Below are 13,609 nucleotides of genomic sequence, written 5' to 3' on the forward strand. Positions count from 1 at the left end.
GCTACGTTGGCAAAACGGAGTGTACCCTGCGTGAATGGATGGCGGGTCACTGCTCTGCTATCAAAAAGGCTTTGGAGAAGGGTACAAGTGATCAGCCTGTGGCAAGGCACTTTGCCGAGGCTGGTCACAGTATGGCAGTTTTGCGGTATATTATAATTGATCACATTCCCACATTGATCACATTCCCAGCAGTCCGTGACGGGGTGATCGGGCATTGAAACTGTTGCAGCGTGAATCAATGTGGATTCACAAATTAGTTTAAATGACTATGCTGGACTACACAGTTTTTTATAACTTATACCATATACATTTTATATATATATATATATATATATATATATATATATATATATATATATATATATATATATATATATATATATATTACACAATTAGCAAACTGACTAGACAATTAGTCAGTGACCAAGCGTCATAGCGAAACACGTGTCTGACGCGCAGGACACACCTCCCCGAGGACACCCTCTCCATTGCATCACCCCGGACACGCCGCTCAGACACATGCCGCCCGCTCCATCGGCAGTAAGGTAAAGCAGGCTTTAGCCTGCCAACTCCCACATTGAAGGGGGATATCCCCTGCCATTACTTCATCCCTTGGGGATTACCGGTCGAAACGCCGCCCCGGCGTCAGGCACTCTGCCGCTTCACGAGCGCAAAGGAAAAAGCAGGCAGAAGCCTGCCAGCACCCCTTCATCAAGTATTATTATCCAGTTACAGCACTGGTTATGCAGTGCACCAGCACCTTATTTGTCAATTGATGATAATGAGGATCACAATATTGATGTTCATCTGACACAGCTCTATTACAGGTAGCAATAGGCGGGCCAGTTCACATAGAGTGGCTTACCTAGAGGCTTATACGCTATAGTGTGTTTGATCTTGTGCTATTTCAGACAGATACCTAAACACGCTACAGCTCAACGTGCAGATTGATTGAATATTGTACCAATACTTAATGGTGGAGTTCAAAGTTCCACTACATATGTGTGCTGTGCTGACACAGCCTTAATCCTCACAGACAGCAGGTGATTTTTTTTCCTACCTAAAATCCAATATCGTATTCAAACTGTTAGTAATATCACACTTGTACTGGATACAGCCAACATCATATTCTATGTGAATGCACAACCTATATTCGCCCACTTGTGTACTATGCTAATTGCCTGTATACTAGAACTGAATGTGACCTTACAGCTCTTGTTGTCTTATTTATGCTAATATTCATCTTTTGATACCACGGCACCTATTGCCATTTACTTTCATAACAACTTTTACTCTAAATGAACTCTATGTCAATTGTGTTGTTACCACTGTTTAACTAAAGAGACTGTCTCATGGTGTGGAGACTGTCTCAGGGTGACAATTACCCCGAAACAGAACCTCCTGTATATGAACTTAACCTTAGAACGAACCGCCAATGTTCTGTTCAACAACAGTGCTTAAACAAACCCCGGGGTGAACCGGGTGGTCAGATCAATTAAACCCTGACACCCGGAACACTAGCCTTTGATTGGACTGAGGGTACATCCATTCATTTTTTCCAATGTTCTCCAATCCCTCTGTAACTATCACTTATACCAATTCAGGCAACTCGCCGTAACGCCATTTTATTTTATTTTCTCATTCAAGGGAGGACTGCCTTGCCCCTCTCTCTCATCCACAATCCTATACTGTGTACGATTGTGGACAGCAGAAGCGGGGTCGAGACTAACACATCCGACCAACTATCATATCCACAATCTTAACTTTAAGTGACTCTCTCATTGGCATCACCAGAATCTACCTCCCTGCAATGCTCACATGGTAACAGGGAGAGACTCCTAGGGGTTAGCCAACAGCAGAAGCACGCTCCAGCTCACTTCGGATCAGCGTTGCTCTCTCAATATTCATCTACAGCCATACCTCACTGAAATTGCCTGGTACCATCCGAACCCAGAAGCTAAACAGTGATGGGCCGACCCAGTACCTGTCTGGGGAACTAACAGGGAATAGTCGGTGCTGTAGCTCACCATAACAGCAGAAGCAAATGCGCTGTGGGAGTTATGCATGACCATTATCCTTTTTCTCCCTCTTCTCACCCCATTTCCTGATCCTCTGTCCACTGTCCCCCAGCATTTTCATCTCTTTCGGGTACTAAGGAGGTGTGTCCTGCGCCACCATAACTGTTATTTTCCTCCACGATAAAAAATTCAGATGTCAAATTATTGACTTTTCATTTATTCTATTTTTAGAGGAACAGTTGATGTATAAAGAAATTTTCGCTACATATATCTATAAACCCACCACTAAGTCGGGTTTTTTCTGATTTATTCCTTCAAAGTGGAGGGATGAACCAAACCTTTATTTTAAGTGTTGAACCATTAAAAGTTACATTTTAATATGTATAAATCATTTCACTATCATTTTTCATATTGTTTATAAGTGTGCCCCAAAAAGCCTTGTCGGGTTCCCTTTGAGTCGCCTCCAGACTCCATTTTTACAAGTAGCAAACTGTCAGGGCTTATCATAGTTATCACTATCCATTAGTGATAGCTATGATAAGCCCTGACAGTTTGCTAATTGTTTACATAGTATTAAATGCTAAATGGTTAATACACATGATAGCTAGTAAGTGTATCTATCTATGTTATATATTGTGTGTGTGTGTATATATGTATATATGAAATAAATGCAGGCTGGCACTCTGGGGTCTTGAAAAAACGTGTTGTATTCACAGGTGTGTGGGTGATAACAAGCTTAACAAGCTTATCACCCACACACCTTGACAAAGGGGGACCACCCCCGAAACGTTGGTTTCGTTGCTGTGAATACAACATGTTTTTTCAAGACCCCAGAGTGCCAGCCTTCATTTATTTCATACGCATTCCCCCCGGAGGGGCACCAGGGCAGCTGAAAGTAAAGTAGAGAGTGCCGGGCCGCATCAACCCCTATATATATATATATATATATATATATATATATATATATATATATATATATATATAGAGATAGATAGATAGATAGATAGATAGATAGAGATATCTATCTATATATATATATATATATATATATATATATATATATATATATATATAGTTGTGCTTATAAGTTTACATACCCTAGCAGAATTTGTGATTTTCTGGCCATTTGTCAGAGAATGAACAACGGGGACTTAGAGCATCTAGATGCTCTATCTGACCTATCTATCTGAGCGTAGCTGTGTTGTTTTCTGCTTACAATGTGTTACCGGGCAACATGCGCCGGAGGGATATGACTTCACTAGTGGTACACTTCTGTACACTTCTGGATGCCACTATACCGGACAGTTGGCGGGTGCAGGGGTGAATGTGAAACCCTGCTGCTGGTCACTTCTTCACGATCCCCATATTTTGATGAGATTGTACATCAGAATTATCTGCTGTGAAATTCGTGCAATTTAAAAGTCACTCCTGATCTTTTCCGAATATTGGAAACCAACCGGAGCGCTTCATGAATTACCTGCCTCCAGACTCTATCTGTATAGGACACATATAGTTTCTGCTGGCTACATTATCTGCCCCTGATGAAGTCAGGAACTGACGAAACGCGTTGGGCTATCTTCTCCTGAATTGAGCAGCACTTATTTGAATCTGTACAGCATATGCGCTATCTTTTTCTGTATTGAGCAGCATTTATTTGTATTTGTACACCATATGTATTTGTGATACCCTATTATGGGTTTTTTACTCCTATTTTTATATTAAACGGTTAATTCCGATCTGTATCTGTATCTGTTGGATATTGAATAGCGCCCTCTGAAACCCCCTTCTTCCCATTTCTATTTCTGGGTCTTGTCTAACAGAGAACCCCTCAGAGGTGCTGCTTTCACTCTATAGAGCGCAGAAAGGGGTTCCCCCATTTGTCATATATATATATATATATATATGCGACCACCGGACCGGCACTGTCCATGAATATTCAAAGAGGCTGCGTGCCTTTGTCAGAAGTCAAAGTAGAGAGCTGTGTATCCAAAGTAGAGAGCTGTGTATACGGCTCGTTTCGGGGAAAGTTCCCCTTTCTCAAGAGACTTGTACCTGCCTCTTGAGAAAGGGGAACTATCCCCGAAACGAGCCGTTGGGGCTATGTTACAATAAAATCCTTTTTACTTGGATACATGCTGCAGTGACGTGTCTGTCTCCTGGATTCTACCTGGGATACACAGCTCTCTCTCTCTCTCTCTCTCTCTCTCTCTCTCTCTCTCTCTCTCTATATATATATATATATATATATATATATATATATATATATACAATATCTGTGGTCCGGCACTCCTAACAACTGGCAATAGCCTGGTCCGGTGCCTTCACAGATAATGAAGTATAGGGACGGGCTTGAAAACAGTTATTATATATATATACATACATACTGTACATATATATATATATATATATATATATATATATACAGTGGTCGAAGTGGGGCGGTATACGGGGGTATGGCATACCCCCACTTTAATCTGAAGATAAAAAAAAAAAGTTTTTTTTCCCCCTCAGGATGCTCTCTGATCACTCAGCAGCACATATTGTGCTTTTGTAATACCCCTGTACAATGGGGCAGTCTGGCAGGGGACGTTGATGGACAGGGGGGTGTCCGAAGGTGCGCACTATATTCACTCTTTACTTTTCCATACCCCCACTTCAAAATTTCCATACCCCCACTTCAAAATTTCCACTTCGACCACTGTATATATATATATATATATATATGGTGGCAGACCAGAGTATTGTATGTATTTGATACTTTCTCATATCCTTAAGTTGATACAAAGTTGTATCCGTAACTTCATCCACAAATCTATTCTGTCTGGTACTTATGGTCTTTGTGTATTTATTTTTAATATCAATGTAATAGTGAAAACTTTGGTGGAGTTTAACAGGAGAGAGTCTCTCCCTCAGCTTCCTCATCTTGCAGCACATCATTGCTGTATCCAATAGTGCTGAGGTATTCACATAATTCACTATTGACATTAATGGCTGGTGTAGTCTTTAGTAAACAAGCATCAGTATTGTCATTTCAGTATGCTCTCCTGAGACATCCCGTGATTAACAACTTTTCTCAGGTCTCAAGACTTCAAGATCACAAAGTGCGGTAGGGTAATTTGTAGGACAATGGCGCTGTGCCAATTTCCTGAAAACATGCACAAGCCCAGTAAATTCTGGTGCTGTTTAGAGTCTACTGCATTGCCGGCTAGAGAGAATGGATCCTGGAGGGAGAGAACACATGTGCCCCCTACTCTTTTAATTCCCCCTTGTTAACTATGCATGATTTAATTATGATTTCTTCTTTTCTGCTCCACAGGGTACAGATGTACTTCCTGTCCTGACATTCGTTCTCCAAGATACAAAATACTTTCCTGATCCATCTACTTTTAATCCTGATCGGTTCTTAGACGAAAATGGAAGTTTTAAAAAGAATGATGCGTTCCTGGTATTTTCTGCAGGTAATGTGCAAACTCAGTCTGCAAAATCAGAATTTTCCATCTGCATTACCTAATATTTACTTAGAACTAATGTTTGGGGACAAAGTCCACATTATGCTGGTCAGCTTTAATTAAAAATGTACAACTGGCTGGGATTGTGACAAATGTTTCTTTACATGTAGTCAGTCATGTTGTATACAGTGGGAAGGAACTAAGGAATAAGAAGCCAGGACGAGTGGAAATAAAGTTCTAAATGAAGCTATAGAATTTGACTACTTTGTCTTTCCTCTTCTCCCCAGGATTGCGCTCCTGTCTTGGGGAAGGATTGGCCCACGTTGAAATGTTCCTCGTCCTCACCAGTATTCTGCAGAATTTTGATATCACGTCTCCCGTAGATATCAAAGACCTGGATGTCTCACCAGAAATGGTTGGGCTCACCAGTGTGCCACGTCCTCACAAGATGGGCTTTGTTCCACGTTGAGTAATGCAAATGTAGACAATGGGGCTCATCCAATAATCAAAAATGAGCTGGCCACCAAGCACCAGAATCAGTCTCTAACCCTCTCAAAAAGTTTAACATTGGATTAACAGTAATGCACTAAAACAAGCTCCTCGCCTATATAACAGCATTGTTTAGGTGTAAATGTGCATTGGAATCTTTAAACTTCCACACCATGGGAAACAGACAACCAGTGTCCAAGCTCACATAAGAATAACTTCCAATTACACAATGCAAACAAGGGTACTTGTTTCCTAGCACGGCGCCGGGTCCCATCGCATACCTTAACTTAAGGTATGCGATGGGACCCGACGGACCCGATTTTGTGCTTTTTTTGAGGTTTCCAGACGAATGTAAAATCGGGTCTATCGCATGCCATTATAATGGCATACGATGCGACCGACCCGATTTTACATTGTAAGCATTGTATGTAATGTTAAATTCCTATGTAAAATCGGGTCCATTGTATGCCATTATAATGGCATACAATGCGACCAATGCGATGGACCCGATTTTACATAGGAAGCAATGTTAAATGGCCCCCCATACCCAATTTTTGATTGTATACCCACCCTGATGGGTAATTTCTATGACAAATGCACCCTCATTGTTAACGCCACCCCATGATGAACGCCAACCCGAAGCGTGGCGAGTGCAGCGAGCCTGCGAGGGGCGGCGGTACACGTCCTCCGACCTTTTCATACCCCCACTATCCACATCGGCGTGGGGTTGATTTTATATAGTGTGGCGAGCCCCGCGAGGGGCCGCGTAATACGTCTGAAGTAATGCGCATCTGCTCACCACGCTTCGGGCTCGGTGGCTCGCTGCACTTGCCACACTATATAAAATCAACTCCACATCAACGTGGATAGTGGGGGTATGAAAAGGTCGAAGGACGCGTACCGCCGCCCCTCGCGGGCTCGCTGCGCTCTCGCCACGCTTCTGGTTCACATTGATCGTGGCGTGGCGTTAACAATGGGGGGGGGCATACAATGAAAAATGGGGTCTGGGGGGCATATAACATTGGGGCCAATGTAAAATCGGGTCTCAGGGACCATATAACATTGGTTCCAATGTAAAAAATTGGGTCGGTCGGGTCAATCGCATTGCATGCAATTTGGTTGCATGTGATGCGATAGATCCAATTTGTGCAACCAGATTGCATACAATTAAAATCGGTGGCGCCGTGCTAGGAAACAAGTACCCAAACAAGCAAGCTTTTCTTAATGGTTACATTTATAAGTTCTTTGGGGGGGGGGTCCCCACTTCCCCAGGACCCCAGCCCATGTTGACAGGTCAGAGGGATAAATGCTTTGGCCGGGGGGACTTGTATAAAAAGTCTCCCCCCGGCTGTGGCATTACCCTGCTGGCTGATTGGGCCCGGTGCTGGTACTTTAAATACGGGGGACCCCTAGTCATTTTGTCCACCGTATATTGGGAACCAGGACCGGCCCTTGAGCCTGCTGCTAGTTTTTTTAAATCAAGGGAACCCCAACATGATTGTCCCTGTGATTTTATGAAACCTGGACCGGCTCTTTGAAAGAGGGGGGACCCCATGCCGTTTTTTAATTATATTTTTATACAAAATCACATGTCTTAAAATGCGCACATTTTCATGACTGAAAATGCGCACATTTTCATGTCTAAAAGTCACACTAAATCGCACCACATCGCATTTTGCAGCAAATTTGCATCACATTACATATATGAATTCGCAGCAAAAAAATTGATTTTTGCATATGCGATTTGGTGAGATTTTTTTCAATTTTGAAAAATCGCACCCTATTACATTTCGCCCTTAGACTTTAGAGGAGAGAATATTTCATTCCCTTAAAAGAAAAACCTTTTTTTACGCAGGGCGGTAAAATTGTGGAATTCTCTTCCTGGAGAAGTGGTTTCGGCAGAGACAATAAATTCATTTAAAATAAGGTTGGAAAATCATCTTTTGGGCAAAACCATCCAGGGGTACTAATAACCATCTTAATATGTACATAATTGAATCAGATTTCAGTTTATATAAGGGTTGATCATGCACTTTAATAACGTAGGTTGAACTTGATGGACGCAAGTCTTTATTCACCATTAACTACTATGCAACTATGTAACATTACATTTACCAAGTTCAACAAATATATTGTAAATCCCCAATTAGATATTACTGCCCAAATTGTACAAATACCAATATTAAACAAGTTTTAAAAAAATGTTGTACTTTGCTAAATTTTTATTGGGTTAACGATGTTATTCTTTCAAAAAAACAAAGCAAATACCCTTTGATTTAATAATATTGAAAAGCAGAATTTTTACGATATTCGTCATATTGGCCTGTACATCCGAATAGTAGACAGTCAAGAGAAAAGAGTAAAGAGAAAAGCAGGATTACAGCAATGGTCTAGCAAGAGAGACAATTGAGAGAGCCAAGAAAGGACAGAATCTCACCATTCACTGAAGTTATTTATTATTGAGGATGATGAGAAATAAAGTTATTAATTGTTGAGATACATGATAAGAGAGCACTATTTAGATATAAAACAAAAGAAACAGTGCACAAGAAATTATCACAGGAGGATAATAGCGTCATATTATTAAACAGTCACATATTGTCATTGAGAAGTTAAAACTACAGTAGGTAAAACTCTGGAGTTGCCACACACAAGTATCATAAGCAATGAATAGTGTAACTTGAGTCAATATATATAAAAACATCATGAACATGCCATAGCATAGCCACTAGGTGGCGCTGTATTGCTGTCAAGAAAGTCCAGGAAATAGAGATGGGCAAAACGGGTCACTAAGAAGAGCTGGGATCTAGTAATCAATCCGTGAAAAGATCTAGATCTTTTAGACAGATCATCGGCTCACTTTGAAAAAAGGGGTAATTTGATAATAATGAAGCATAATTTGTTTTAAAATGATTTATTGACATTTTTTCAAAACTTTTTTTCTTTAAAACAGTGAGCTGAACAAATAAGGACGTACATGACCAAATAAAACACTGATCGATGTCTGGGTGCAGAATCACCGTCGATGGCAACCATCGATGGCGCCTACACCGATGGCCATCCCTAGCAGCAACAGCAGCCTTGTTATTCTTTCTTTCACTTTCACTGTACTCAGTCTCCAGAGTTGGTACATCTCAGCTGCCATAGATTGCAGTGCTGAGCTCAGTAAAATGCATTGTAATGAAAAACGTAACTGAAAGTAAAAGAATGACTGTTCACCTTTTTAGGATCAGCATACCCTCCAATTGTACCGATTTAGCCAGTACAGTACCATTTTTTAACAGTCTGTACCGGCTAAATCAGAATGTACCGATTGTACCGATTTTTGCAAAATTCATATGGCTCCTACTTCTGTCTATTATTGTCCACGACGCAGAAGGAAAGGGTCATTCTGCCGAATATGGCCCCACTCCGGCACCCTCTCCGTTCCCAGGGGTGCATTGCCACGGGTCCCGGCAGCGTGTGTCGGCGTCATGACGTCACACAGCCGGCGGACCTTCTGAAGAGCATAGAGTCTGGTAACTGTATGTTACCTTTTTCTGCAGTGCAAGAGCGCCGGACAGTGAGTGTATATAGCCGCCGCCGGGGGGAGTGCGTGCAGGCAGGTGCAGAGTCAGCTAATGGCAGGGGGTGCGGACAAAGGCATAGGGAGGGTGGAACCTGTGGAGCTCACGCTCCACACGTTAAAACTTTCAGAGGGTGCCAAGCCGCCAGGAGAGGTCACTGCTTCTCATCCCCGATGCCGCTGCAGGCGCCTTCCATCAGCTATGGGGGGGGGGGGGAGAGGAGAGGAGAAGAGAAGCCCCTAGCAGCGAACTTTGCACATGAGAGCTTCCTGCTGTTGAAACTGCAGGTGAACATCACTAACACCCCTCCTCTCATGCTGTTGGCTGAGCTTGGTTTAGAAGCAGAGTCAGTGCAAGGTAAGCCGCAAGTAGAGAGGCTGCTGGTGCACCTCATCTGCTGGAGTTGTGGCTGCACTATGTGGATGCAGTGAGTGCGCTATTATGCAAGTGCAGTAGCTGAATTGTGTGCTTAAAGAATATATATCTATAGTGTATAAAAATGCTCAGTACGTATTCGGAAAGGGGGTGTGGACACCCCCTTCACAATTGGCCACGCCCCTTTCCGAATGTGTACCGATTTCTAACATTCACATGTTGGAGGGTATGGATCAGCGACTCACTCACTCCTTTAATGGATCAGTCCAAAAGATCCGCTTCATTCACGAATGACCCATCTCTACCAGGAAGCTTCCGCTATAAATAAATAATGTGCACTGACAGTGAGTGATTAGATGTTCTATTGAACTTCCTCCATCTTCTACAGTAGTGCTGGAAAGACAACTGATGTCTGATTTCATAAACCACTGAAGGGTTCTGGAGATGCTGTCACTTTAAGAAGCTAGTGTTAGTTTACTGGGAGATCTGATGATGGAGCATTGGCCAATGGGGTGCAAGAGGGGAGGAGTGAGCAGTTAGAAAGTGAAAGGAAGTCATCTATCTTTCTGTGTTTTGCCTCCCTTCTATCCCGATTTTATTATGTTGGGCAGCTTGGCTATATGTTTTACTTTTAAGTAGCTAGTCGGTGTGCTCTCCTGACATTGCTATATGTAATTAAACCCATCGTCCTGGACAGGAGATGGGTTACACCACCTGCACGGGTGGGTTGCCAGTTGGAGAGTGGCTGTTGTGTGTGTGTGTGTGTGTGTGTTTCTGTTACCCTTGACAGTTCTTTAGTGCCGCCACCATTTATAGTCAGATGTAATAGTCAACTTGTCAATCAATAAATCTGACATTACTTTGAAAAGCCAGCACTTGTGTCTGTGCCTTCTTTTAGTGGTTAAGGGTTTAAAGTGTTAAGTTATTTTGAAGTGTCATGCATGAAAGATACCCAATGGTGAGTTACAGTATGTGTGTTAACTAGAAGGTCACATGGACTAAACTCAAACACAAACTAATCCAGATGGGAAAAAGAGGCAGTTGTGCCAGAGAAGTCCTTTTCGTTGCTGTGGTATTCATGGGGCATTGCTTAGGCATCTGTGTTTTAGTAGAATAAAATACCTGTATTACAAATTTCATTATTGATTGCAAATATTATATCATGGAATAAACAAATACTGTACTAACCTAAAAAAGGGGGCTGCTAAACTGTTGGATTTCAAAAGCTGCAGAACCCTTTGTTTGTGTTCCTATTTACCATATATTTGTATTTTACATTATTTATTAATGGTTTGTTAAATAATGAACACATATTCCGCAGCGCTTTATAGAGAATATTTGAACATTCACATCAGTCAATGCCCCAGTAGAGCTTACAATCTATATTCCCTACCACATGAACATGCACAGACATTTATTATAGGGCTAATTTTGTTGGAAGCCAATTAACCAACCAGTATATTTTTGGAATGTGGTAGGAAACCCACACAAGCCTGGAGAGAATATACAGACTCCGCGTAGTTAGGGTCGTGGTGGGGATCAAACCCATGACCTCAGCGCTGTGAGGCAGTAATGCTAACCATTACACCATCCATGCTGCACATAATTTCATTACACGAAATTCATATTGAAAATATGAAGGCACCAGGACAGAACTTGTGAATAAGCTCTATCCTGGAGAATGCATGGAAACAAAGTAACAGCCGCAACTGTCACTTTGCTTCAAGGCTTGAACTATGTGTGCACATTTGTATGCTTGATGCGTATAAGCCAGCGGTTCCCAAACTTTTTTGAATCACAGCGCCCTATAGCATCAAAATGTTTTCAAGGCACCCCTAGGCCAAATGTTTTTTTATTGAAAAAATATAAAATTGAGTACATTGGGGGAAATTTACTAAGAATACGAATACGATATATCGTATTCGTATGCTTAATACGAATGCATACTGTTTCAGCCGTATGCAAATTCGTGTTCTGGAGGGTTACTTACAAAGCAGTCAAATACGACTGCTTTGTAAACCTCCGATGTCGTATTGATTCGTATTAGCGGCCATTGGTCGGTAGGGTTAATGTTTCTGCCGCGGGACCTTATATAATGTGTCCCCCGGCTGTGACATTACCCTGCTGTCTGGTTGGGCCTGCGGCTGGTTCTTAAAATACGGGGGACCCCTACTCATTTCATCCCCCGTATATTGGGAACCAGCCCCAGCCCTGGAGCCTGGGGCTGGTTTTAAAAAATCGGGGAACCCCTATTTGCTGGGTTTCCTAATTTTTTTATTACCAGCCCGGCTCTTTCAGCCTGGTGCTGCTTACGGCCGTGGGGGGGACCCCACGCCATTTTTTTATTTATTTTTTTTCTATTTTTTTTTACACTGAAGCCTGCACGGATCTGACTGATTTGTGCAGGCTTCTGCCAAATACCGTTTTACGCCAATTAGCGGCCGTATTTTCAATACGGCCACTTAGTAAATCAGAAATCACCATTCTTTTAAATGGTGATTCCTGTTGTATTCTATCGATGGTGTATTCATTCGTATTTGTAAAATAATACAAGATAAACGTGATTGCCTGTATAACGTGATTGCATGTATCCACATGCACCCCATTACCCCCACTTTTTATTACAGATGGGTCTTGTCCCATCTTGGCAGGGGATGGCGCTGGCGTCGCCAGCCGCCATCCCCCGCCAGCGCCATGGCAATGGTGAGAAGGGGACGCGCGCGCACGAGAGGCGCGCGCGTCCCCTTCCGATGGCGCTTCCATCCGTTCCCCCGGGTCCCCGCCGGCTTGCCGGCGGTAACCCGGGGTCCCCGCCGCCTGCCCGCATCCCCCCCTAACCCCCCCTAACCCTGTCCATCTCCCTGAGGCGGAGACGGACAGGGTTTCCGTCGCGCTGGCGACGGAGACTGAGACGCGCGTGCGCGTGAGACGCACGCGCGTCTCAGTGCATTCGCTGGCGTGGCTGCTGGCGGGTCGCCAGCACAGACGCCATGGCGACCCGCCAGCAAGGATGGGACAAGACCCATCTGTATTTACCAAAAATTCACAAATCACTTGTTTCACCACCCGGTCGTCCTATAATTTCAGGTGTTGGGTCCCTCACAAACAATTTATCACAATTTGTTGATCACTATCTACAAGGTCACGTAGAGGGCCTGAGATCATATATTAGAGATACCAAACATTTTCTCAATAAAATAAAATAAATAAAATGGAAAGATGGCAATCATCTGCTCACTTGTGATGTTAAGGCCCTGTATTCTAACATACCCCAAAAACAGGGGGTAAAGGTCATTAAACAATTTCTAGAAACAGTTAATGAGATCTTGGACCCTCTGCATGACCTGATTATACAGACAATCACGTTTATCTTGGAGCACAATTATTTTTTATTTGATTCACATTATTATTTACAGACATGGGGGACTGCCATGGGGACCAGGTTCGCCCCGAGCTTCGCGAACCTATACATGGGTGCCTTTGAGGAGGAGCATGTGTGGGGGAATGGGCTCAGGGGGGAGCTGGTCCTCTATGGCAGATATATAGATGATTTATTTATAATTTGGGATGGGGATGAATGTTCACTTAATCAATTCACTAATAATTTAAATATTAACAATTATGGTCTTAATTTCACCTCCACTCACAGCACATCCACCATTAACTTCTTGGATATTGCTCTCTCCATCAGGAACAACAACATATAAAACCT

The 13,609-nt window shown here is 42.7% G+C and overlaps 1 protein-coding gene and 1 pseudogene across 1 annotated transcript in view; both read left to right on the forward strand.

Annotated features, from left to right (window-relative positions):
- The window catches only part of LOC146035952 (cytochrome P450 2A13-like), a 79,997-nt gene extending 72,115 nt beyond the window's left edge, over positions 1-7,882 (forward strand). The window contains exons 8-9 of the mRNA XM_083159673.1: positions 5,335-5,476; positions 5,755-7,882. Of these exons, the coding sequence (XP_083015799.1) occupies positions 5,335-5,476; positions 5,755-5,936 (324 nt within the window). The 3' untranslated portion in view covers positions 5,937-7,882. The remainder of the gene's footprint in view (positions 1-5,334; positions 5,477-5,754) is intronic.
- LOC146039845 (5S ribosomal RNA) lies at positions 1,907-2,025 on the forward strand (annotated as a pseudogene).
- Positions 7,883-13,609: the final 5,727 nt, after the last annotated feature.

This window comes from Crinia signifera, chromosome 9 (genome assembly GCF_055691185.1).
Source record: "Crinia signifera chromosome 9, ASM5569118v1, whole genome shotgun sequence".
Lineage (NCBI taxonomy): Eukaryota > Metazoa > Chordata > Amphibia > Anura > Myobatrachidae > Crinia > Crinia signifera.